This window comes from Dasypus novemcinctus, chromosome 6 (assembly GCF_030445035.2).
Source record: "Dasypus novemcinctus isolate mDasNov1 chromosome 6, mDasNov1.1.hap2, whole genome shotgun sequence".
In the NCBI taxonomy this organism is placed as follows: Eukaryota; Metazoa; Chordata; class Mammalia; order Cingulata; family Dasypodidae; genus Dasypus; species Dasypus novemcinctus.
The window spans coordinates 57820496-57847577 of record NC_080678.1 but is presented as its reverse complement, the minus strand read 5'-3'; the positions used below and the strand labels follow the sequence as shown (position 1 = coordinate 57847577).

At 37.7% G+C, this 27082-nt stretch overlaps 1 protein-coding gene across 29 annotated transcripts in view; it reads right to left on the bottom strand.

Moving 5' to 3' along the window:
• Positions 1–220: 220 nt before the first annotated feature.
• SGMS1 (sphingomyelin synthase 1) overlaps positions 221–27082 on the bottom strand; it is a 390648-nt gene continuing 363786 nt past the window's right edge. For all 29 annotated transcript variants that reach the window (XM_058298868.2, XM_058298854.2, XM_058298864.2 and 26 more), the window contains 3 exons: positions 6688–6841; positions 3483–3649; positions 221–1947 (listed from right to left, as the gene is read on the bottom strand). In XM_058298868.2, coding sequence (XP_058154851.1) covers positions 1768–1947; positions 3483–3649; positions 6688–6841 — 501 coding nt within the window. In that variant the 3' untranslated portion in view covers positions 221–1767. The remainder of the gene's footprint in view (positions 1948–3482; positions 3650–6687; positions 6842–27082) is intronic.

Below are 27082 nucleotides of genomic sequence, written 5' to 3'. Positions count from 1 at the left end.
TTTTTCTTTTTAAAAAAATACACTCAATTTGTGGAGATGACTGAAGATTAGAATACATCTTAAAGAATGGCAAGGGAAAACAGAAAAGCGTAATTATTAAAGATCCTGTGGCTAACACACAAACTCATGAGGAAATTCAGAAACTTGGTTTTCTATCTTGCTTTAATAATTTCATTTACTACTTTTTAAAAAACAATGTAAACACATTAAAGATAATCCATTTATTTTAAGTATCAGTTTTTATTAAAAAGTACATTTTGATTAATTTATCATCTATATAAGCTGTAGGATATCAGTTTACTCTCTGGAATAATAACTTTACAAAGATTTAAAACAAACAAAATTTTAAAAGTCTTTTTATTTCCTTCACCATTATTGTTTTACAATACAAATATCACTTTGTGAATACACACACACATACACAAAAACCCAATGGAAAATAACTCTGCTGCACATAAAATACAGAATGGAGATATATAAGTCTTCATTCTTAAAAAACTATTTTGTTCTCCACATTGGCAATTATAGAATGAATACTTTCCCAAATATATGTATGGTAGGAGTAAAACTTAGAGTTACATGCAGTTTCTGCACAAATATATTTTAAAGAAATAGATCTTTTTTGTTGTTTATCAACAAAATTGTCATGAAAGTAAGGATAACTAATTCTTATAGCATTCAAGTTTTAGTTAAGTGATCGTTTTCAAAACGCTCTTTAAAAAAAGGGTATTCATGGCTGTTTTCATTGTATAGTTAAAACTGAACTATTAACAGATGATAAAATAATTTAAGTGGTACATGTCATTGCCACCTGCTCACAATATGTGAACAGGGTGTGACCCTTTAATTTGCCCCCCCATTTTAATTTATAGCAATTTAAAAACCATAAGCAGTCTTCTGATTTATTTTAGCTCTAAATGTAAAATTTAGTAGCATATATTGTATTTTCATGGAATACTTTATTTTAAATAAAAACATGTAAGATTGCCTACTGACCATACAATCAAGACAAGAAAGGCACTAGAAACATAGACAAATTTCTCTCCCAAGAAGCATTTTTAAATGTTAACTCTCGTCTCTCTAACATGTAAAAATCTTTAAATTTGGTTTTCATAACATCATTTTGAAAAATAAATTTAGTAAATACTTAGAAAATCACTTTATAACAGAACTTTTTTTTCCCTCCCACTTTTGGACACACTGTATCTGCTAATTTTACAAAACCCCAAGTTACCAAACCTTTCTGTGTCTGTCATTTTAATTTGCATATCGGCGCAACAGGTAGAAAGATTTTAGAATCGAACCCCATTCAGGTATTTAGAAACCTTCATAGAGACATTTGCTAGAAAATGGCTTACAGCCCAATCTGTGGGGCAAGAGATATGAAAAGTATGTTTTCCCAAGAAAATAATATACTTTATTTCCAGACGTGACTGGAAAGACCAGAACTTATAATATAAAAGCTTACATTTATGCTGTTGCATCACATACAAGGAAGGAACATGGTGGTCATGGGCTATGTAAATCCCAAACCTATGAACAGGAAATGTGTACAGTGCATGATGGGTTAAATTTTCTTCATTGTTGTCCAACGTAGTTCCTTTGGAGAGAAAAAAAGATCACAGTGCTGACCAGGTAACTCAATAGGTTAAGTCAAGGTAACTGTTGAAAGATAGTAAGATTAGGGAGGTGTTTATTTTATGGCATCTTCTCTCATGGAGTTCTTAGCACTTTGGACAGTTCTTCTTTCCCCACTTTGTACTGCTGTTACGTGTCGTTCACCAACCGGCTGTATTTAACTTGCCTACCAAGATGGACTACTGGCCAGGGGAAGGGCCAATGATAAGATCGAGGTACAATTCCTTGAACATTCTTTTCAAAGTACTGAAAGGGCCTGTACCACCACACCCTGGCCAGGAGGTTCATTTGGGAAGCTTCTTTTAGCACCTAAGATAACAAAGAAAGGAAAAACATGTCAGGAAGAACAATGAATTCTTCTGATCCCAAAAGAAGCATACATACTTTCATATAATCTTTCACTTTAAATTCAAATACTTCCCATATAAAAATTCACAAAGTACCCGAAGCATACATACTTTCACATAATCTTTCACTTTAAATTCAAATACTTCCCATATTAAAATTCACGAAGTATGAAAATTCACGAAGACCTACCCCATTTCCACCCAGATATCCCAGTTTCACTCTCACTCCAGTGTCCCATACTCCTGTGCACACAGGGTCCTGCCCCAGAAAAAAAACAAATACTCCCAATTCTAGGAGTACAAGCTACAAGTATTATTATTGAATAGATCACTAGAAAGACATACTACTAGTTATTCCAATTAAATCAGCCACATTAACAAAGGGCATGCAAAACAGCTCCCATTTCACAGTATTCATGAAACATGAATGCAAAGTATTAATATTTTAGTTCAAATTATCAGGTTGTATGGATCAATGAGAATATGAACATCAAGAAAGAAAATAAAAATTTTTAATAACAAAAGTTGAACAGAAAAAAACTTGGAAGACAAGGAGTGGAAGAAAAGACACACTAATGTTATCACAGAAGTGAGAAAGCTAAAGTAGAAAATGAAAACCAAATTCAGCTACCTTGACCCAAAGCAAAACTTTCTGAAAAACAAAGGCACATACTAACTATAAATAAATGATTAATTTTCAGAATTGAGCATATGCATTAAAAATCAGAGCAGTCTGATCTTAACTTTTTAAAAGTTCATAGTGGGAAAGAACAAAAATCCAAACTGTTATAAGTGGGTCTTTCTGGGTAGTGAAATTATGAATGATTTCTCTAAAAATCCTTTACATATATGTATTTTTCAAATGTATTATTTTTATGATCAGAAAAATATGAAAGGTTATAAAAAGATGTTAAATTAATTCAAGTATCAGTAAAAAACAATAACAACGAACAACTCAATATAGGAAAGTATCTCTGCTGTTCTTATAATTCTTTACTGTCATCCACAGCCTAAGCTATCCTGATTGAAAAACATGACACATATATAGGAAATTCCAGAAAATGAGTAAATAAAAGATTACATCTTTTATTTTGTGTTTTCTACTTCTCACTCTCTCTTTTTAAATTTATGATTCTTGAAGTATCTTGATCTATTCCCTCTTTTCTTGACTATAAATAATGCCCCCCACCCCAATTAGCTTTTTAGTTATTCTTCTACACTGAAAATGGACTTAATTAAAACAGTTTCCATGGATAATCAGAATGTGAAACTAGTCCTGAAAGGAAGCAACTTCCAATGTCATTATCATATTTTCTTTTTCACTTTAATTTTGGAGATGATCAAAATCACAGAAAACAACACAATCTTAGTTGAATACCCTTTAAGAAAAAAGAAATCTAAGACATCTGTAGATTCTTTATACTTCCATCTCCACCCCAAGCAAGGAATACCAGCCAGGAACAATACAAGCTAAAATCAAATGGGGAAAAAACTCACTTGCTGATTGGCCATAGTGTGATACCACCAGAAGAGTCTTGTGGTGATGTAATACGCCACCACCACATCCACAGTGTAGTGGTCATGTGCTAAGAGAATACAGAAGATTCCAACTACGCTGAGAAGCCAGCAAATCCAGTGGTACCACCAGAGTCGTCGAGGGGAATCTGAAAAAAGGAGAAATTTAGTTATCCCATCACTCAAGTACCGCCAAGTGCACCAAACTGTGACTCTCATTATTATGGCTGAATCCAATTACTTTGGGTTTTCCTTCTGAGAACAGATCTCTTGGGCTTGCAAATCTAATGGCTTATGGGCTTTAGCTTATTTGCAACCAAGGTTAGAATAGAAAGAGCTTATGATTAAGTGATTGTTCTAGAAGAAGAAATTCATATTTGGTTATTACTTGATTCATATAATCATAAATACAGTTTAAAAGATGAATCTAATCACCTAACGATAGGTTAATGCATTGTGTACCATTAAAAAAAATTATCTATGAACATTTAATTTACCTATAGATAATTTGGGGTTAATGGTACAGACAAAAATCAATACATATTGGTCTATAGGGTCTTATATATGGACTAAGCAATTATAATTGATACAACTGTCTCATGAGCTTCCCAAGCCCTGAAACTACACACTAATCAAGAGTCTTTGAGATTTGTATTTCCCAAAAATAAATTTAAAAAAATCAACACAAAAAAACGAACACCCCAAAAGCCTGGGAATTCTAGTTGAGTGCCTCCTCAAAGGTAGGACAGCACCAGAAAAATGTTTGCCTAAACCTCCAATATGGGAGATCACCTGAGGGATACATCAAAATCTCTATCTGTGCAGGGCTTCTTACCTTGCATTCCCAATGGATGGGATTAAGTGGGTCTGAAATTTTAGGTAAAAATGTTGTCTAAATGTGATATACCCTTCCCACCCTATGGGAAAAGACTCAGGCTTTTATTGGATTCTCAAGGGGTCCATGAATCATCATTCATTCAGGTCTTATTCTAGGTATCAGAATCAATGAACAAAACATCAGAGTCTACCTTTGTATGAGAGTGGGGAAGACAAACCATAAACATTAATAAGTAAATTATACACTGTTAGAAGGTGTTAAGTGCTACAGAAGAATTTAAAAGCAACTCTATTAAGTCTATATACACCATCTATTTTAATTTTCACAACCCTTTCCTCCATCCATTAAGTAGTATCAATATCTCATTCTAAAGATGAGGAAATTAAGAGGTTAAGGGTTTTTTCCAAGGCTACAGAGCTAGAAATTGAAAGCACCAGGAATCAAAATGAGAGTTTCGTGATCCAAGGCTTCCACATTTTCCAATATGGCACACTATGTTATCCTATAGAAGGAAAGGATTTCTCAGGCACCCACCCAAGAGGGGGTCAGGAATCTCTTCTTCAGGGCTGCTGCCATCAGGCCTGTGTGGTTCCTGTTCTACCCTCTTGGTTACATCTAGTACAAACAAGGGCTACATGGCGCCCCAATGAGTCTAAATAGACAGGGCTAGAATTCACCATATTTGGTCATATACTAAGTACAAACAGAACAGCAGTTACTCTTACTTCTCTCTGAGTGCCCTGACATGTACCCCATCTTCTTCTCCTGTGTTTCCTATTTTAGTTTTTAAGGCTGAAATTGGGCTTTCAATTTTGAGTTCACCACGTCTCTCCTCTACCCCCACAATGGATCCTGTTATCTGCTATGCTCTTTTTCAATAATCTCCCTCAGTTCCCTCCACATCTCTCCATCTCCAATGCCACTGTGGTAGTTCAGGACCCACTCTCTCTTTAATGGATTACTGCAGCAGCCACTCTCCTAATTTTTCTCCTGATCTCCAGTCTTGCACTTCTCTAATCCATCCTGCAAGAGTGGTCTTTCTATCTATAAAGGACAAATAAGATGACATCACCCACTGATTACAGCCCCTCAAAAGGCCATCCCATCTGTAAGATGGAAGTTTAGCCTCCATCTTGTGGCTTAAGACACCCTCCATCATCCAGTTCCATCTTAGCTATCCAGCTTCATCTCTCATTTTGATCCCTACTGCAAGCTCCCACCTTACTGAACTTCCAGGAGATACCACACGCTCTCAGGACACCTTCAGATTGCAATGCGTTGCCCTCCTCTATGCTACCACAGCAGTCTGGGCTTTCTTAATGCTCTGCATGGAAACTGCTTGTATCATGCTCTAACAGTGAAATACTGATGACAAGTGAATTTTCTTGTAAGGAGAAAAATGAGTAAAAAATCTTATAAGTTAAATTAATAGTTCATTTACAGTACTGAAATAAAAACTAACAGCAACTGAAATGAATAGACTGGAGTCTTGTCTCAAAATCATAATTTGAGAGAGAAAAAGTGGCAGAAGAATAAATTGTATAGTATGATACAATTTATATAAGTTTTTAAAACCACAAAACAATGCTGTATATTATTTACGGGTACACTAGCACAAAAGTTCAAAAAAAGTATGGAAATGATACAGAAAGATAAGGAGGAGGGATGAAAACACTTTAGCCATATATTAACACTGTATTTTCTTTTTTAAAAATATGGCAAAATGCTAATATATTAAAGCTAAAGTAGTGTATGGGGCTATCTGTAATATGATTTTTGTGGGTTTAACATATTTCGCAATAAAATATTTTAAGCAAAATTTAAAAGGAAATTCCCCATTTAATGTCTGCGTCACCCTTCAGGACTGAAGCATCAACTAACCACAAGGATACATGCTACATGTATCCTTGGCATGTAGCACAGAGTTGGACACTTGAAAAAATGGCTGGAATGAACACACGGTCTACTACTGTCCTATCAGCCTGGTCCTCGATTTTTAAATTCTAATGAGAATTCCTTTTAGCTCCTTTCAGCAACTATGTAACAGGCATATAACACAATCTGCATGCTCAGCTCAAAACTGCCTCTACTCCATTATGATAGCTGACATTCCAGGAATCAAGACATTCTCCCTAAGAAGGACAGTTACTTATTCCACATGTATTGGAATAAATAATACAGTGGGAGTCCAGTGTGCTGTAGGTACAAGGGTGAGTAATGGCTGCTGCCTTCTGAAGTCTCCAATCTTGCTTCAGCAGACTTTCCAGAAAATATGATTTACCAAGGGGACCAGAAACTGTGGGAAATAGCAAGTGGAGAAATTTTAATGGAGAGCTCCTTTCGACTTACACTCTTTGATAAATAAGTAGGTGAGTGTTAGCATGACTGTGTGGCCACTATATAGATAGTCCCCACACATGTTGTGAGAGCCGGTAATAGACAGGCCACCTCCAGCAATGAGCTTCATTATTCTCCGCAGTTGAGCTTCCCAGTCTCCAAAAAGCTAGAAGGAAAAGAGAAAACAAGATTCATGATTATCCCACAGGAGTATGTGTTAGGATTACTACTTATATCCAGAAATTAAACTTGTGTTAAGATATATACAATTATCACCATGAAATTTTCCTACTCATTGTTTACCCTCCCACAAACAGCCCTTGGACTGAGTATGATCTTAGAGATGAAGCTTGTGGCTTCAGAACTTTCCTGACATGTTAGCACTTCAATGGCACATTTTAGCAGATGTTTACCCAATGCTTTTATTACATTGAGAGAGAAAAAGGACTAATTGATTGATTCATTTACCATAATGTCATTTTGGGGAAAAGAAAATTTAAATCTGTGGTTTATGAAAAATTTAGAGAAGTATTTTTGCAATCATTGGTCTAAAGTACAATTGTTCTACTGTATTTACTAGAGCAGCTGAATATTGGGGTAGTCAAATTGTGTGTGTGTGTGTGTATGCATGCAATTCTTTGGGACCAAATTGAAACAAGGCACATACTCAGTAGAATGTGCCTCCAATTATCTGAAATTATATGGGTAGAATTGTATGTTTCTCCTTTTTAATAAGAATGAAAATAAAATGTGTAAATAACCTATCTGTCTCTGATACAAGCCTGGGCTGGATACTAGAGTTACAAATGGCTTGAACAACTCACTGCAACTTCTATTTGCTTTGTCAACCAAAATGTGTGCCTTGTCAATATTTTATGCTTGGCAGCATTCTTTTAAAGTCTGGCTGGCTAATTCAATCACCATGATTCCTTTTTAACATTTAACTGGTAATATGCCAGCTTTGAGAAACAAATGTTCCATTATAATTTCCCTTTAATAAGTTGATCAAGACTTCTAGTTAAAGATGACAGAGAAGACAAGTTTCCAAATTCAAAGCAATCTGCTGAAGGCCCAGCACAATAGAAGAAAACAGACCTATACAACAAGGTGTAGTAACATGGAATTTTGCAAACTAAGTGGGGGAATAAGAAGAGGTTCTAAAATTTCCAGAGATTAAAAACAAGCTTCGGGAGCAGACTTGGCCCAGTGGTTAGGGTGTCCATCTACCACATGGGAGGTCTGTGGTTCAAACCCCGGGCCTCCTTGACCTGTGTGGAGCTGGCCCATGCGCAGTGCTGATGTGTGCCAAGGAGTGCCCTGCCACACAGGGGTGTCCCCCGCGTAGGGGAGCCCCACGCGCAAGGAGTGCACCCCGTAAGGAGAGCCGCCCAGCGCGAAAGAAAGTAGAGCCTACCCAGGAATGGTGCCACACACACGGAGAGCTGACACAACAAGATGATGCAACAAAATAAGAAATACAGATTCCTGTGCCGCTGACAACAACAGAAGCAGACAAAGAAGACGCAGCAAATAGACACAGAGAACAGACAACCAGGGTGGGGGGGGGTAGGGAAAGGGAGAGAAATAAATAAATAAATAAATAAATAAATAAATCTTAAAAAAAAAAAAAACAACCACCAAAAAACAAAAAACAAAAAAACCAAACTTCTTCATAGAAAGGATCAAGAATCAAACTTTTCAAAACCAATACTGGAAGCAAGAAGCCTTTGGAAAAATGCCTCCAAAATTGAGGTAAAATGATGGGAAAGTTTGAATTTTGTGAATCCAGGAAAAAGATTATGTTCTAAAACTAATCCATTCCATTGACTGCATTAAATTCAGTTAAGGGAGCCTTTTTTTTTTTTTTTTTGAGGTACTGGTTATTTGAACCCAAATTTCGTACATGCAAACCAGGTGCTCCACCACTGAGCTACACCCACTCCTAAAGGGCCTTTGATTGCACTACGTCAGTGAGGCTTGAGCAAGTTTGAGTCCCTGCCCTCTTCCTGAGTCTGATATAAACCAGAGACAAAGAAAGAGAGACATACACACAGAGAAAGGAAGCCACTATTTTTTACCCTGCTATGTGAGAGAAGACACCAGGATCGTTTAGCAGCCAACGCTGAAGCACAAAGCCCCCAAGAGGCTGGCCCATGAAGCAGCTCAAGGCTGAGGAGATAAGCCCTGCCATATGACTGAATGCCACATGGCAGGACACCAGGATTACCAGTAGCTGACTCTGATGAGAAAGCATCATTGATAGTGCTTTGATTTGGACATTTCACAGTCACAGAACTGGAAGCTTTTACCCTAAATAAAATCCCCATTATAAAAGTCAACTCATTTCTGGTACTTTGTTTTGTCAGCCCTTTGGCTAAGACAAATAGTTTCTAACTTAGAATTCTATGCCCAGCCATATAAATAATGAAGCATAAGGGTAAACTAAGGGTATTTTTATACATACAAGGTTTTAAAGTACCACCCATGTACCCTTTTTCAGGAGATTAGAGAGGATATGTTCTATGAAACAAGGGAGTAAACACAGAAAAAAAGAAACAGGGCTTGCTAGAGTATCAGTGAAGGGAGAGTCGGAGGGCTGTGAAGCAAGCCTAGGAAGTAACCAGCCCAAATGGGATGGGAAAGCTCTGGAGAGATATCACCAAGAAGACCCCAGTGGAGCATACCCAATGCATCTGATGCTGATGCTAAAAAGAGAACTATAACTTGGGAGTGAATAAAACCTAGCAGACTAATAAAACAAAAAGCAAGGCAATTACTAACTCCACAGGAAACAAAATACTGTGCTGAAAAGGAAAAGTAACTATAGGAAACTGCATGACTTAGCTATGAGTAGCAGTCACACAATTTTAATAATGTAAGTAACTAAACATTGATTTAAATAAGGGACAGAGAACCACAAAGTCAAGGGATAAGAAACTATGTAATGGAGCTGACAGGGTGGGATGGAGGAGAAAAGCAGAGGCTGACACATCCAAGTTGGCGGGAGTGGTGGTAGTGGTGGCAGTCGAAGCATGAGGACATTAAATCCTCGCCTTCCACAGAAAGAAGTCCACAAGACAGAAAGCCTATATTTAAAAGTTACAAAATAATAGTATTACGTGATTTAGTGACATGAAGGTCAACACACACAAAATCTGTAAGAAGAGTTAAAGATATGGCGGTAACTACCATAAAATTCAGCTAAGAGTTAAACGGGAGTAAGAAGAGAGACTAGTATGGGATTAGGGTCCAGGGGCTACTGTTATTCAAATTAAGTCCTGCAGAACCATTTAATTTTTAAATTGCATGCTTGTATAAACATGATGAAGTTAAAAAAAAGTTTAATGAAAGTTTGGTCTAGTTCTATCATAACAAAGAACAATATATAGAAGAAAATTATGGCAAAAATGCTTTGGATAGCTCTTCATTTTACACTATTTCAAAGAATCTTCCCAAATTTCTGTGTTTTAAAACTAAAAATCACATTCTCAAGGCAGCATCACCCCATAATTTGTCCTCTTATTTCAGCAGGATGAAACTTATGTGATGAGGGTGGGGGTGGGTTATGAAATAACAGGGCACTTTTGTCTAGGCATACACAGGAAAAATAGCACAAACTAATGCTGCATTTCTTACCAGTGTCCTTAAAACCTCTAAGTTTTCTTTTAAAATATGACTGCAAGGCTGTCAAACTTCTGCACGAGAAGGCCTCTATAGTTTAGTAGAAACAGGTAAAGAGGATGGTAGGTTATAGCTAGGTTAAAAATGTAAATATGTTAAAAAAAACAAAATGAAAATAAAAGACAAAACAACAAGCACAAAACAAAGCAAAACAAAAAAACCTTTGAGCATAAACAAGTCAACATCTTTATCAAACAATGCACATATAAATAAAGTAAAATATAACCAATTTGGGAAACAAAACTTATAAAAGGTCAAAGGAGCCTGGATTGTGGAAAGCTAGCTGAGTAGAAAACTACAGGAATCAATCCCTCTACCAGAACAAATATTAAACAGGCAGGGGTTATCTGAATCCACTATTTTAAAACTCCAGAGTCCAGGAGAACAATATACAGCATCCAGGGAAGAATGGGAGGAAGAGGCTGGTAAACTAAGGTAAATACCAGTAATTTGCTCTCTCCACACAGAGGTTACCATCACCCAGCCCTTACTTTTGTGGCAGGCAGCAGTGGGTGTGGTCCCTCGCATAGCTTACTGTCAGATTACTGCTTAGTCTAATTTGGCTTTTTATAATCTTTTTTCTTGCTATTCTTCAACCTGACTCATTTCAGTTGTCTTTATCTTTGAGTTTGCTGATTCTTCTACCAGTTCAATGTGCTGTTGAAACACTCCTGGGAATTTTTCATTTCAGTTATGGTGTTGGTCTTCAACTTCAGCAGTTCTCTGTTTCCTTTTTAAAATTTCTGTCTCTTTACTGAGATTCTTAAATTGTTCATTCATTGTTTTCCTGATATCCTTTAGTTCTTTTTCTATATTTTCCTTCATTTCCTTGAACACACTGAAGATTTTTTTCCTTAAGTCTTTGTCTAGTATGTTCATAGTCTGGTAGCCTTCACTGATGTTTTCTGATTTTTTTCCTTCTTCCTTTGGATGGGTCATCATTTCCTGTTTATTTGTTTGTCTTGTAATCTTTTGTTGCACACTGTACATTTCAATCCTTTAAAATACTGATATACTCCCTGATATTCCCTGAGATGTCTGTTCTTCGAGTTTGTAACCCCCTGGTGATATGAAAGAGATTTTCTTGGTCATCAGGCCTCCTGACAGTAAGGTCTGCCCAAAACAAATGCAAAGTACAGGGTCCACCCTGTGTTTTCTAAATCTGAGTCTTGTCCTAGACTTGTGCTTGTGGCTTAGAAGTGCCCCTTTATACAGGAGTTTGAGTGTCCCCTTAATGGAATACCATCAAGCATACCAATATATGTATTATGGGTGTCCTAAAGAACAAGAAAGAGAATGGGGCAGAAGGAATATTCAAAGAAATAATGTCAGAAAACTTTCCAAACTTAACAAAAGATGTGAATATGTACATCCAAGAAATCCAGAGGACACCGCACAGGACAAACATGAAAAAAAATACATCCTGTCATCTATTGATCACACTATCAAATGCAAAGAACAAGAAGAGAGTTCTGAAAGCTGCAAAAGAAAAGCAATGTGTTATGGACAAGAGAGCCTATAGTAAGTCCTGATTTCTCAGCAGAAAACATGGAGGCAAAAAGGCAGTGAGTGGCAATACTTAAAGTGCTGAAAGAAAACAACTGCCAACCAAGAATTTTATATCTGGTGACATTTTCAATTACAAATAAGGAAGAGATTAAGACATTCCCAGATAAACAAAAGGCTGAAAGAGTTCAACACCACTAGACCTGCCCAACAAGCAAGGGAGCTCTTCAGACTGAAATGAAGGACACTAGACAGTAGTTCAAGGTGGCATAAAGATATAAATATCTCCAGTAAAGGTAACCATTTGGGTAATTATAAATACCAATACTATTGTATTTTTTGTATCTAACTCTGCCTCTTATTTCCTACAGGTGCTAAAAGGCTAACGTATAAAAAGTAATGATAAATTGATGATTTGGGACGTACAATGTACAAAGATATAATTTGTAACAAGTACAAAAAAAGTTGGGGGGAACAAAAGAGTATAGGAACAGTGTATGGATATGTTATTGAAGTCAAGCTGGTATCAAATCAAATATGAGTGTTATATATTTAGGTTGTTAAATTTAACTTTATGGTAACCACAAGGGAAAAATATAAGATGCAACAATTATACATACACAGACACACAGACACACAGACACACACAAACCTAATTAATAGTAGAGGTCCAAAATATATGAAGCAAATACTGACAGACTTGAAGGGAGAAACTGACAGTTCTCAATTAATGGTAGTAACTTCAATATATCACTTTTACTAATGGAAAAACATCTATGAATAGAACTTCTAGACAGAAGATCAGTAAGGATATACAAGACTTGAATGATACTCTAAATCAACTAGACATAATAGACATATACAGAACACCCAACAACAGCAGAATACACATCCCTCTCAAGTATACATGGATCATTCTCCAGGATAGACCATTTTAGGTGACAAAACAGGTCTCAATAAATTTAAAAATGTTGAACTCATATACTGTATCATTTCTCACCACAATAGAAAGAAAATAGAAATCAATAATGGAGGGAGAAGTGGAATATTCATACATATGTGGAAATTACTGAGTTAAATGGGGAAATCACAAGTGAAATTAGGAAATATACTCAGGTGAATGAAAATGAAAATACAACATACCAAAACTTCTTAGCTGCAGCAAAGGCAGTACTGGGAGGAAATTTATAGTTCTAAAAATGTTTTTTTTTGTTTGGTTTTGTTTTTAAAGATTTATTTCTATCCCACCCACTCCCGCCCCAGTTGTCTGTTCTCTTTGTCTATTTGCTGCATGTTCTTCTTTGTCCGCTTCTGTGGTTGTCAGCGGCAGGGGAATCTGTGTTTCTTTTTGTTGCATCATCTTGTTGTGTCAGCTCTCTGTGTGTGCAGCGCCATTCCTGGGCAGGCTGAACTTTCTTTCATGCTGGGTGGCTCTCTTTATGGGGTGCACTCCTTGTGTGTGGGGCTCCCCTACGCAGGGACACCCCTGCGTGGCATGGCACTCCTTATGCGCATCAGCACTGCATGTGGGCCAGCTCTACACGGGTCAAGGAGGTCTGGGGTTTGAACCGCAGACCTCCCATGTGGCAGACGGATGCCCTAACCACTGGGCCAAGTCCGCTTTCCTAGTTCTAAAAATGTTTATATAAAAAAGAAAGGTTTCAAATCAGAGATTTAACCTAAAAATTGGAAAAACTAGAAAAAGAAGAGGAAAATAAACCAAAGGGAGCAGAAGTAAGGAAATAAAGATCAGATTGGAAATAAATGACAGAATTAAAAACAAAACAAAACAACAGAATCAACAAAAACAAAAGTTGCAAAAGTTGGGTCTTTGAAAAAATCAATTAACCTTTAGCTAGACTGATGAAGAAACTGAAAGGTCATATATAACTAAAGTCAGAAATAGAAATAGGGACATTACTACCAGCCCGATAGAAAGTACTGTAAGAATATTATGAACTGTATGCCAACAAATTAGATAACCTACATGAAATGGACAAATTCCTAGAAACACACAAACTACCTACACTGACTCAAGAAGAAACAAAAGATTTTAACAGACCAATAATGAGTAAAGAGATTTAATTAGTAATCCAAAACCTCCCAACAAGAAAACCCTAGGACCAGATGGCTTCACGGGGTAATTTTACCGAATATTCCAAGAAGTAACACCAATCCTGAACAAACTTTTCTAAAATTTTGAAGAGGAGGAAAATCTACCTAACTCATTCTATGAGGCCAACATCACCCTAATACCAAAGCTAGATAAAGATATCACAAGAAAAGCAAGTTAGAAAATATCTCTTATGAAAATAATACAAAAATCCTCAACAAAAAATACTAGCAACTGCATCCAACAGCACATTAAAAGAATTAATATAATGATCAAGTAGGATTCATGCCAAGTATGCCAGGGTGGTTCAATATAAGAAAATCAATTAATGTAATAGATCATATTACCAGAATGAAGGAAAAGAAACTACATGATCATCTCATCTGACAAAATCCAACATGCCTTCCTGATTAAAAAAAAAAAACACACACTTAGAAAACTGGAATAGAAGGAAACTTCCTCAATATGATAAAGGACATATATGGAAAATACATAGCTAACAGCATCCTTAATGGTGAAAAATCGGAAGCTTTCCTTCTAACAACAGGTACAATACAAGTATGCCCACCCTCACCACTGTTATTCAGCTCTACAGGAAATACTAGACAGAGTGATTAGGCAAGAGAAAAAAATAAAAACCATTCAAAATGGAAAGGAAGAAGTAAAACTTTCCCTGTTTGCAGGTGACATGAGTCTATACAAAGGAATCCTGAAAAAATCTACAACAAAACTCCTAGAACAAAAAAATAAACTCAGTAAAGTGGTGGGATACAAGATCAACACCCCAAAATTGCAGTGTTTCTATACACGAGTGATGAACAATTTGAAGAAGACTCAAGAAAAACATTCCATTCACAATAGCAACTAAAAGAATCAAATATCTAGGAATAAATCTGAACAAGGATGTAATGGATTTGTACAGAGAAAATTACAAAACATTGCTAAAAGAAATCAAAGAAGACCTAAATAAATGGAAGGACATCCCATGTTCATGGACTGGAAGAATACATATTGTTAAGCTGTCAATTTTACCCAAACTGATTTACAGATTCAATGGAAGCCCAATTAAAATCCCAACAACCTTCTTTGCAGAATGGAAAAGCCAATCATCAAATTTATATGGAAGGGCTTCAAGTAGTCAAAGGCATCTTGAAAAAGAATGAAATTGGAGGATATATTAGTCAGTGTTCTCTAGGGAAAGAAATCCCTGTAAATATTATGAGATTTTTATAAGAATTCTCTCTCACAGCTGTGGGGATGCAAAAGCCCAAATTCTACAGGCTGCAAGCTGGGAACTCCAATGAAAGTTATCAAGGAATTCCCCAGGAAAAGCTGGCTGGCTGAAGCAGAGATGGAAATTCTCTCTTTTGGTTGCTGAAATCATCACTTCTCTTTTTAAAGCCTTTGACTGATTGGATGAATCTTCTCTCATGGTTGAAAGCAATGTAATCAGTTGAACATAAATGTAATCAACCATAGATGCAATCAACTTACTGATGATTTCAGTCCACAAAATGTCCTCGCTGTAACAATCAAGACAGTGTTGCTTGACCAGCCAACTAGACACCAAAACCTGGCCAAATTGACACAAGAACTTAACCATCACAAAGGACTCACACGTCCTGATCTTAAAACTTATTACAAAGGTACAGGAATCATAATGGCATGGTACTGGCACAAGGATAGATATATAGACCAATGGAATCAAACTGAGAGCTCAGGAATCAATCCTCACTTTTATGGCCAATTGATTTTTTTTATTTAAAGATTTATTTTTATTTATTTATTTAGCCTCGCCCCCCCACCCCCGCCTTGTAGCTTGCTTGCTATCTGCTCTCTGTGTCCATTCACTGTGCGTTCTTCTGGGTCTGCTTGTCTCCCCTTGTTGTGTCATCTTGCTGCACCAGCTCTCCATGGGTGCGGGCTGTCAGCTCTCTGTGGGCGCAGGCCAGCTTACCTTTATAAGGAAGCCCTAGGACATGAACCCAGGGCCCCCCATATGGTAGACGGGAGCCCAATTGGTTGAGCCACATCTGCTTCCCTCCAATTGATTTTTTTTTTTTAAAGATTTATTTATTTAATTCCCCTCCCCTCCCCTGGTTGTCTGTTCTTGGTGTCTATTTGCTGCGTCTTGTTTCTTTGTTGCTTCTGTTGTCGTCAGCGGCACGGGAAGTGTGGGCGGCGCCATTCCTGGGCAGGCTGCTCTTTCTTTTCACGCTGGGCGGCTTTCCTCACGGGCGCACTCCTTGCGCGTGGGGCTCCCCCATGCGGGGGACACCCTTGCGTGGCACGGCACTCCTTGCGCGCATCAGCACTGCGCATGGCCAGCTCCACACGGCTCAAGGAGGACCGGGGTTTGAACCGCGGACCTCCCATATGGTAGACGGACGCCCTAACCACTGGGCCAAAGTCCGTTTCCCCCCTCCAATTGATTTTTGACACGAGGGCCAACCCACTCAGTTGGGAAAAACAGTCTTTTTTAATAAATGTTCCTGGAAAAACTGGATCTTCATTTGCAAAAAAGTCAGAATGGACCCTACCTCACATAATATACAAAAATTACTTCAAAATGGACCAATGACTTAAATATAAGAGCCAGAACAATAAAACCCCTAGAAGAAAAGATAGGGGAACATTTTCAGGGACTTGTGTTAGGCAGTGGTTTCTTAAGATTTCATATCCAAAACACAAGCAATTAAAAAAAATCATAAATGCAACCTCATAAAAAAATTGCTGGCAAGGTGGCTTTGGAACACTTACTGGGTTAATATCAGGGCTCTTCTACTGACTAGCTATGATACCCTCCCTAAGCAGCTGAACAAGTCTAAGCTTCAATTTCTTCATCTACTATCTGGGGAGGCTATATTTATTACTCTGGGAAAAATCCTCTGGGAAAATAATTCATCAATATTTAGTCAGCAAGTTAAATAGCCACATTATTTGATCCAGTTATATTGCTTCTAAGTTATATATACCACAAAGAAATGATCCTACACATGAAGAAAAGCTTTAGGTAAAAATACTACACTACAATATTATTCATAAAGGCAACTAACTGAAAACGACTTTACTGGGAATTGTTAAATAATTATTCCCTTGCTATTTGAAGTCTGGTCCATGGACAATACAGGCACACCAGGAGCCTGCTATAAATAAACTCTCAAGTACTGGATAAGAATGAATGAACTAGAATCTGAGGTGATTCAAAAGCACAGTAAAGGCTAAGAAGAACTCAACTAGGCCACTAACTGCATAATAAAATCATTAAAAATAACTTCACAAATGATTGTGTAGTAACTTACTATCACAAATATTTTCCTTTAGTAAGGGAAAAAACCCAAAGTATTTGGTATAACTCTTCTAAAAAACTACGCGTTGAAAAAGTCTAGAATATAACACACTAAATGTTAACAGGGTTTGCATGTAAATTGATAGGATTTCTCCCAATCTCTACTGGGAGTTCCATGAGAACTCCCCACTTTCTGATCGTTAGAACAGAGAAGGATTCTCTTGCAGCTCTTTCTGTTTGCACAGAGAGTGTACTTCAGGTATTTGGTTTGCCTTTGTGTCCAGGCCAGGAGATAGGGAAGAAAAACAAAAGCATAACAGAGCAAACTGAAAATAGGAAACTTGCCACTGGATACTCCTATTTGGCAATTGGGTGTGTCCTTCTCTGAACCACCTGCTACCATGTACTTTCAGAGACACCTCAAATTGCTGTTCCATGCATTCTGTCCATGCTTTTGGTTGCATTCAGTGGGAAAGAAAGGATGGAGTGTGCTTACTTCATTGTACCTGGAACCAGGAACTAGTTCAGAGGTCATTTACATACAAATTTCCTCAGGACACACTACAAAGCAGTGACCAAGATTGTCTCATATGTACACTGTTACATGAATTATGGTTTCCCAAATCACAGAAAATCCGTTTTCAGTAGAAATAAAGCAATTTTCTCCAACTTCTAATGAATGGTCAAGAAATTAAATAAATCAGTCAAATGACTTAGGTAAAAACAGAGCATAAAATAAATTAAAAGTAGAAGGCGGGAAACTGAACCAGACAGGCCACTCTAGTCCATTTAGAACCAGTGAGCTTTAGGTTATTAAACAGATTTCCTCAAGTATCTTTTCCATGCCATATAACACAATGCTCTGATGACAGTCTGTTTTCATCACTCAGTATGCAGATGGCCTACCACACTGGTTTTTGAAGGGGAGGGGGTTTCACTGCATTGCAGCTTCTCACTGGTAGGTGGAGACACTGGAACTAAAACCCGTCAAATAATTCTGCATAATTCACTGGCTTTGGCATACCTTAAGGAAGGGCTGAAAGGGAAGGCTAAACAGTAGTAATGCTATTTAAAATAATCCTTGCCATTTACTATAGCATGGGTTCTTGGCAAGGGATCAATGAGCTTGAATTGAAATTCAGAAATCATTACCCTTGTGGGGACATGTTGGCGTAGGTGTTATATATTTATTAAATGATACACAGTATAGTGTGGACTTAGTAAGGGGTTTGTGGTTTTCACCTGACTGGCAAAGGGGTCCGTGGAACAAAAAAGGTTAAGAATCCCTGCATAATGCTTTGTCTCATGGCAGCTCTGTAGAGTCTGCAAGGCAAGTCCTATCTCAGTCCTGGGTCCCTTGGCTGTGCAGTGTTTGAACTGGGTCTGGAACCCAAGTCCTCTGACTCCCTGGATGGTACTATCTTCAAAACTAAGTGCTAACTGCATTGCCACACCTCACAAGCTTGGATAAACCAGGAAGTGAATACATATAAAGCAGCTTTTCCTTGAGCAGTCAAGGTACCTTACAGAAGAAATATCATGCTAACATTCCATTCCAGCAACCAGGGGTCTCCCAAAGCATGTGTGCATACATTCATTCATTCAACTGATCTACCTACTATCACTAGGGCAAATATTTTTATATTGTTTCTATAGTTAAGTCTTCTTCCAAATCAGTCTACTGCACATGAAATAGCAATGCTTTAAACATCCAGACAAAGAGGAGGCTTGCTAACTGAATCAAGCAGTTGGGAGTAGAAGGAGGGTCAGTGGAATCATCAATCCATGTCTTGAGCAACCTGCAACTGAGAACTATGTGCTATAACCATGCTGACTCTCTCAGCATTAACTCCCCAAATGACTAAGGCTAAAAATCCCATGCAATCCCATGCCACTTCCCAAATTTAACTGGCATTTACTCCTAACTAATGAAAGATACTTATGAGATGCTCAACATTGTCCCTTATAATTTCTCATATCTTTTTACTGTTACCTGGTTGGGCAGTAAAAAAAGGAGTGGTAGGGTGGTCTTGCACAAAAAAAAATTATAGCTTTTGTTTGAAAAGAGATTTGGACCTTTTAAAAGAGTTTCCCATCATGTATCTCATTGTATCCTCACAATCCTATCAGATGGTTAATGTAGACATTTAATGTCCATTTTGCAGATGAAGACGTAAACAGAGAGCATGAAGTCACACACAGTGACCAGAACCAAATGTCATACCTCCTAGTCAAACAATCTTGCCTTTAGGTCTTTGAAAAGAGCCTGCTATTGTTACAACCACCTTCCCATATAACAGAGGCTGGACAATGTCTCCAGCCCACCCCTCCTTTCAGTTGTAATTAAATTTAATCAATTATATATACACGTGTGTCATTTAAATATATACTTGAATGCTAAAACAATTATTTATTAATTATTCATTAAAGAGCTACTTTTCATAAATGGATTTTCCATTTATATCAAACTTCCCCATCTCTAGAAAAGCTTTTCTAATGGAAATCTTTAAAAAATTACACATTTTCTGCTTTTCTGACACAAGGTGCTATGAATTTGATCTTAACTTTATCTGCTTTACATTGTGCTGTGTTGGAGTGATGTACCAAAGATCCCCAGGTTCACTTTCACAGGAACAACAATGAGCATAAATCCAACTCAAACCCCAGTGGTATGATGTACTAGTTAAAATATCTAGATGTCCATGAATAATAAGCTATTTTACTGATCCTAGTCTCAGTTCTCTCATCTGTAAAAATGACAACCCCACCACTAAAAATGAGAGATGTTTGTAAGATTGATTGTTAAAACATAAAGTGCAATATAACTGTTTAAGCAGCTTTACTATTACCGAGTTAGGGTGATTTTTTTTTTTTTTGGCAGGGGGAGGGGGGCCGGGCATGAGGAGTTCAGCCAATAAGTACCCTTAAATGCTCAGTCCTCATGGAAGCTCATCTGTGTACTTACAGTTACTCAAGAGACTTTTCCTGAATTCTTCCTTCATATGGTAAACTGCAATCCTGGAAAGATTCGGTTTTATTCACAAATCTTATAACTGTCTTAAATGATCTTAAGGAGAGAGATTTCACTAAAGCACCTCTTCTTAGAACTCATACATACAGCTTTTTAAGATTTTTCCCTTCACTAAGCTAGCTCTGAAGGAGCTGGCTCTGTACTTTTCCATTCTCAAATGTACCTACTCATTAATCTATATACTAAGTAGAATTTTTGTTTTTTTTGGGGGGTGGGGTAGAGGATGGGGTCTTAGTAACTATCAGCAGTAAAATACTAACCCCCCTCTCTCCTCAGCAAAAACTTTTAAAATTTTCTCATGGCCTCTTATGTGTAGACTTATCAAAGACTTCATAAAATCTTAAACAGAAGTCAGCCATGGATTTCCACTTACCTATATTCTTATTTGTCACATGAAAGCAATCCAGAATTTCAGTCAGGCAAAACTACATTTGCTTTAAGTATTAGGGGATCTTCCAGCCTACCTGACCACAAAGTAAAAAGTTGGAAAAGAACCCACACCCCCCTTCCCCAATTTTTAATTTGAAAAATTCTAAATCTAAGGAATAGAATAATGAACACTTGTAGACCTTTTTTATTATGCTCATTGATTGTCAGCATTTGGCTATATTTGCTTCTCCTTTCTTTCTCTCATGTTTTTTCCGATTTCTGAAAATCGATTGGATACATTATGACACTTCACCCCTAAATACAAAAACAAAGTCATTTTCCTCCATTATCACACCATCATTTTCACACTCATGAAATTTAACATTTATACAATACTATCACATCTAAGACACAAGCCATATTCACACTTCTCAATAAGCCCATCAGTGTCCTTTATAGTTTTTCCCTCCCAATCTCAAATGCAATCAGAAAATACACACCAAGTTTAGCTGTCATGTCCTTAATTCCCTTCAGTCTATGACCATTTCTCAGTCTTTTCTCCCCCCTTCCCTTTCTTTTTTTTTTTTAAAAGATTTATTTCTCCCCCTCCCCGCCCCGCAGTCTGCTGTTTCCATTCCATTTACTGTGTGTTCTTCTGTGTCTGCTTGCGTTCTTGTCAGGTGGCACCGGGAATCTCTGTCTCTTTTTTGTTGTGTCCTCTTGCCGAGTCAGCTCTCCATGAGTGTGGCGCCACTCCTGGGCGGGCTGCACTTTTTTCGCACAGGGTGGCTCTCCTTGTGGGCACACTCCTTGCACGTGGGGCACTTCTATTTGGGGAGCATCCCTGTGTGGCACGGCACTCCTTGTGCGCAGCAGCACTGCACGTGGGCCAGCTCACCACACGGGCCAGGGGGCCCTGGGTACTGAACCCTGGACCTCCTATATGGTAGGCAGATGCTCTGTTAGTTGAATCACATCCCCTTCCCCCTTTCTCTTTTGTGAAACTGATATTTCTGAATAGTCTAGACAAGTTTCTTTATAGAATGTCCCTCAATTTGGCTTTAACTGAATTTCCTTATATTTAAATTCAGGTTAGATATTTTGTGCAGGTACATGAGAGAGATGCTGCGGTATCCTTATTTGTTCATCATATCAAGAAGTACCTGTTATCAGTTTGCCCTATTACCAGTTTGACAACTTGGCTGTGGGGATGTCTGTGGATTTCTCCTCTGAGAATAAGCACCTCTGGTCCTCATAACTAAAAAGCAATCTGTGAGGAGATATTTTTTAATTATGTAAATATTCTGGTCCCCAAAATCCAGTGGCTTTGGCAACTGTTGGTGATTTTTTTTTAAAATGAAGGATTTTTTAAAAAATTTATTTTATTATCCTACCCCCCCACCCCCATTGTTTGTGCTTACTGAGTGCTCATCTTCTCTTTAGGAGGCAAAAGGAACCAAACCTGGGACCTCGCATTATGGGAGAGAGGCACTCAATCACTTGAGCCATCTCTGCTCTCTGCTTTATTGTCTCTCTCATTGTGTTTCCTCCTTGTTGTGTCATCTTGTTGTACAGCTTACCATGCCAGCCTGCTGTCTTGCTCATCTTCTCCAGGAGGCACCAGGAACAGATCCCGGACTTCCCATGAGGTAGGTGGGAACTCAATCGCTTGAGGCATATATGCTTCCCGGTGATTCATTCTTGAATTATTGGTATAGTGGTAATAGAATGGGGATTTTCTATTTCTAATAATGCTTTTACATTTATTAGTTGATTTTCTTCTCTAAAGAGCTCTGCCCCCCATACTTATTTTTTAAAAAACAAACTTATTTTTAAATAATACACTATAATTGATTACGGTCATATATTATGATGCTCAAGTTGTCTCAAATGTGGCCATGGGAAGACCTTCAGGCAAGAAAACATGGCTTTTGAATGGAACCCACTGGCCTGTAGTGCCTGGGCAGCTCTCAAACTCTTTCTCCAGATGAAGGTCCCACTGTCCATCTGCTTGTACTGTGCCACAGTGGATATGTCTGATGCTGTTAAGTGCTTCATGTATGCTTATACAGTGTTACTGCTGAGGCTCTTTGAATTCCTTAGTGAATACTTTCTGATCCTGGTGACCTCTTTACACTAGATGGCTATTGACATTAGAAAATCTTCGTCGTCCTCCCAGTGTCTCTAAAACATGACCCTCTCTGCCCTAGTTTAGGTCTTCCTCATCTGTAACTCAGATGACCATGCAAAAGCATCCTGATAGAAAAGAGCCTTGAAAAAACCCCTTGCTTCTCTAAGGTATCAGGCAGGTCGCCTATATCTGAATCAATCACAATTTCCTCCCATTCTCTGTTGTGAAGATTAAATAAGCATATAACTTGATGTCACTATGAGTCTACATCCCTCTCCCCCAAATACCCTCCTTTCTATCTCACTGAGAGATATCTTTATAAAAACCCATGTGATGACATTATATTCCCTGTTAAAACCTCTCCTGGCTTTCTATAGCCCATAGAGAAGTCCATACTCCTTAGGAGGGTGACAAGGCCCTTTAATATGTGCCCACAGCCTGCCTTGCTGACTTTATCTTTGCCCACTGGGCCCACAGGATCACACGGCCGAGGCACATATGACTTGACCTTATTCCCCCTGGGCACCCTTTCACATCCTTAGTTTTTTCCACATGGCAAACTCTACATTTCCACTTGGCAAACTCCTATTCATCCTTCTGAGACTTGGCTAAGTTGGCACCTCCTTTGGTGTAGCTGACACCCCTAGCAGAATCTGCCATCCTCTATGGTGTTTCCATGGCAACTGAGCTCCACAAATCTATGACAGAGCGTTCTGGGCAGGTTGGAGAATAATCCCTTGGGTTGCAGGTCTGTTGTAGCTTCTGGCTGACCATTTGTGGAAGAAGGGGAAACATATATTTTTGCATCCTCAAAATTTACCACTAATCCCATACAGGGACAGTTCCTCAGAAACATTTGTTCAGAATATAAGCAATCTGCTTGTCTATCAAAAGAAGTCACACCCACATCCTGCCTGCCTCATAATCTGGGAGTGTGATCCCCCTGGTGTTTTCCCTTTAGTAAGAAAACCATTTAGATTTATACAATAATGCAAAAGTAAAAATGCAAATATCCAATGTTAAATATAAGGAGACACTGTCAGAATTATGTAATAAAAATAAGCATAAAGGTCTAACATACTGAAATAATAATAGTACACAGGGCTATGAATGATTTTTAAACATTTCATTTTGTATTTTTCCAGTACAACTATAGTGAATGTGGAATTTCTTTAAAATGACAAAAATTTTCTTTTAAAGAGAGACAGGGAGAAATGATTTAGTGTATTGCTATCTTTTTTTACTTTTGAAGAAGGAAGACAAAAACAGTGGAGTGAGAAAAAGGAAAGTGTAATGGGAAAGTTTACTGGAAATTATAAGCAAGAAATAGAAAAAAAAATGAAAATAAACAAAAAGGAAGATTATACTGACAAGAAACTGGGAGGGAAGCACAAAATAAGGTAAAATCAAGCACTGACAATTCAAGTTCCATGCAATTTAATAGGATGACATGAAGTTATTTTGGCAATGGAACACAATCCATATTCTGAAATACTGATAAGATTAGCAGAAGCTAAACAGAATATCAAAATGTGTCAGCTTGGAAGGCAACTTGGAATACTCTAGGTGCTGAGAGGGTAAGAAAGGACTAAAGGTTATAAAACCCCAAAGAGCAATGACTCTTTTGCCTTCTAAAACTGAGCTCCTCCCAGAAAAAGGGACTCTCCTCAAGGCGATTATTACATCATGTTTCAGCATTGAATTAAAGGAGGTGTTTTGATCTTCTCTCCAATCCCTGCATTGCATAAAAGCTAACAATGGCAGAGGAGAAAATGAAGACCTTTCTGCTGCTACATTTGTATTTTAATATTCCTACTGAGCAATCAACCTCAAATGCCACCCAAACATAACCTTTGTCCAACAGAAAGCTATATTCACGTGTTGTGTGTGTGAGAGGGAGGGTTAAAAAAATATGTTTTTCAAATTCAAGAGAACCATTTCACTTAAAAATCCCATCAGATTAATGCATTAGCCAGCTAAATGTCCTAGTTGTATCTTAATCTCCTTTCAAAGGTTTTCAAATCTAAAGTAACCATGGGGACCACAAACAGAACAGAACATGCATTTCACTTTAATGCTTAGTCACTCTTAGATGAACTCATCTGATTATTAAAATGAGAGTTAAAAACAGTGTGAGTTACTTCTATTCCTTTTGTGCCAGTTGCCTCTCTACCTGCAACAGGGACAGGGTTTTTTTTTTTTAAGGAGTTTGCTGAGTCAGTTAGAAAAATACTTTCTTATGGTAAACAGAGTACCAAAGAACTCTCAAATGTTTGGGGCTTTTTTTCTTTTTTTGAAACCAAATTATAAGCAATTGTAACAAGAAGAACAGAGGTTGTTTGAACACATGCTCCTGGGGAAAAGTTGTGATGAGATTAACAGGGACTAATCAAGGTGCCAAAAACGTGGTAGCCTCAGTGTAAATCCTGCACACATATATACTGGGATACAGAACGCATGCTTCCCCAGAAATTCCTAATCTAGGACCTAACACATTCAATTTCTCTTTCTCAGTGGTTCATCATTATTGATGATTTGATGGGATGCCTACTTTTCTTCCTCGTCTTATCATTTCACACATGATTACTTCTCCAACCTGTTATGTACTATGAAGAGTATACACTGCCATAAAATGAATCAACAATAGGACCAATTCATAATTACTACTGTAGACTTTCTGGAACATTTTTCTTAATAACCAAGCATTTTAAGTATTGGCATAAAGGCAAGCATTAAGCATGCTAATTACAAAGTTTCATGTGATGATGGACCAAGTTTAAATTCATATGACCGTGTTAAACAGAAAGTCATATTCTAAAGCTCAACTCTATTGCTTACAGTTTAGTGATGACTGAATAACAGTAACAGCATCTACCAATTGAAACTGAAATTAGGGCCTATCCAATTCTGGATGTACTGTACTTGATATATTCTGTCCATACCCCCAATGCTTCAACCACAGTCCAGAATGTGATGATCGCAAAGATTTATTTTCTAGTTCTGAATTTTCCCAACGTCAGACCTGTGTTGCTAACTGCCCTGGATACCACCACTTAGATATCTCACAGGCACCACAAACTCTATGTGTTTAATCCAAAGTCATTAACTCTCTTTTCCTCCCTACCTTGTGATTATCTCTGTGTTAAGACCTAGTTGTCTTGGAAATCCCTCCCATCTAGCTTCATACTTTATATTAAATCTCTTACCAAGTTGTATTGATTGGGCCTGTTAAATTTTACTCAAATCTTGTCTCCTCCTTTCCATTCCTAGGGCTTTCCATTTACTGGCTTAGCTTGAGGCCCCTGATAAAGCATTTTACACATTTATGACATTAGGTAGAAGTTTGGGCTAGGCAAATTTAAGGTGCTTTTCACAAAGGCAAGGACTATATCTGCCTTGCATCCCTTATATTCTTAGCACTAATATACAGTAGGCGCTTAATGCCTGTTTTTTGGATAAATGGATAAATGGACTCACTAGATGAAAAAGTTTAGAGGTTGAAGTTTGATGATGATATTCAGTTCTCTTCTTATTTCTGTATGGCAGTTTATATTAACAGAGCCATAATACATACTGTCTCTTTTCTCTCCCACAACTCCTTAAAGTGGGTACAAAAAGTATCATTAGCCCTGTTTTACCAGTAAAGGAATTGAGCCTCTGAGAATTTAAATGACCTGCTCAATGCAACTGCCACACAGCTAGTAAGTGTTTGTGCAACATCCTAATCTGACCTCTTCAAATACTAGAGACGCTTGTATTTTTACAGGGGTGATAAGTTCCTCTGTGTGCAATAGTGCAGGGACAGGTTGGTGAAGACATGGTGATGATTATGTTCCAATAGCAAGAAGAATATTAGAATGGGTGACAATGAAATTCCTTTCAATTCTGAGTCAAGACTCGTGATTAATTTAGCCTTGGGAGTGACTCTAAGGTAGGCAAAGCTGGTCTCCCAGGCTTTCCTCTAGTGCCATCCTTTTCTCCCTAGTGCTGTAGGTGGCCCTTGAAAGAACATTGAATTTCTTAAGTTAGATCTGCCATACCAGGGCAACACCAAGACTTCAAGGCCCTTTTCTGAGTCTTCTTTCCAGCAACAGAAAAATTTTCTGTTCTGTATGAAGTGTGAAAAAGAAAGTTGCAACCAATTTTAGTCAAGTCTCCAAAACCAGCTTCCTATTTAGGAAAGATGGAGAAGAAAAGAAAAAGTTAATTTGCAAAAGGATAAATCCAAAAAGTGAGCTATTCTACAAGGCAACTGATCTGATTTTTATAAGTCACTGGCAGGAGGAA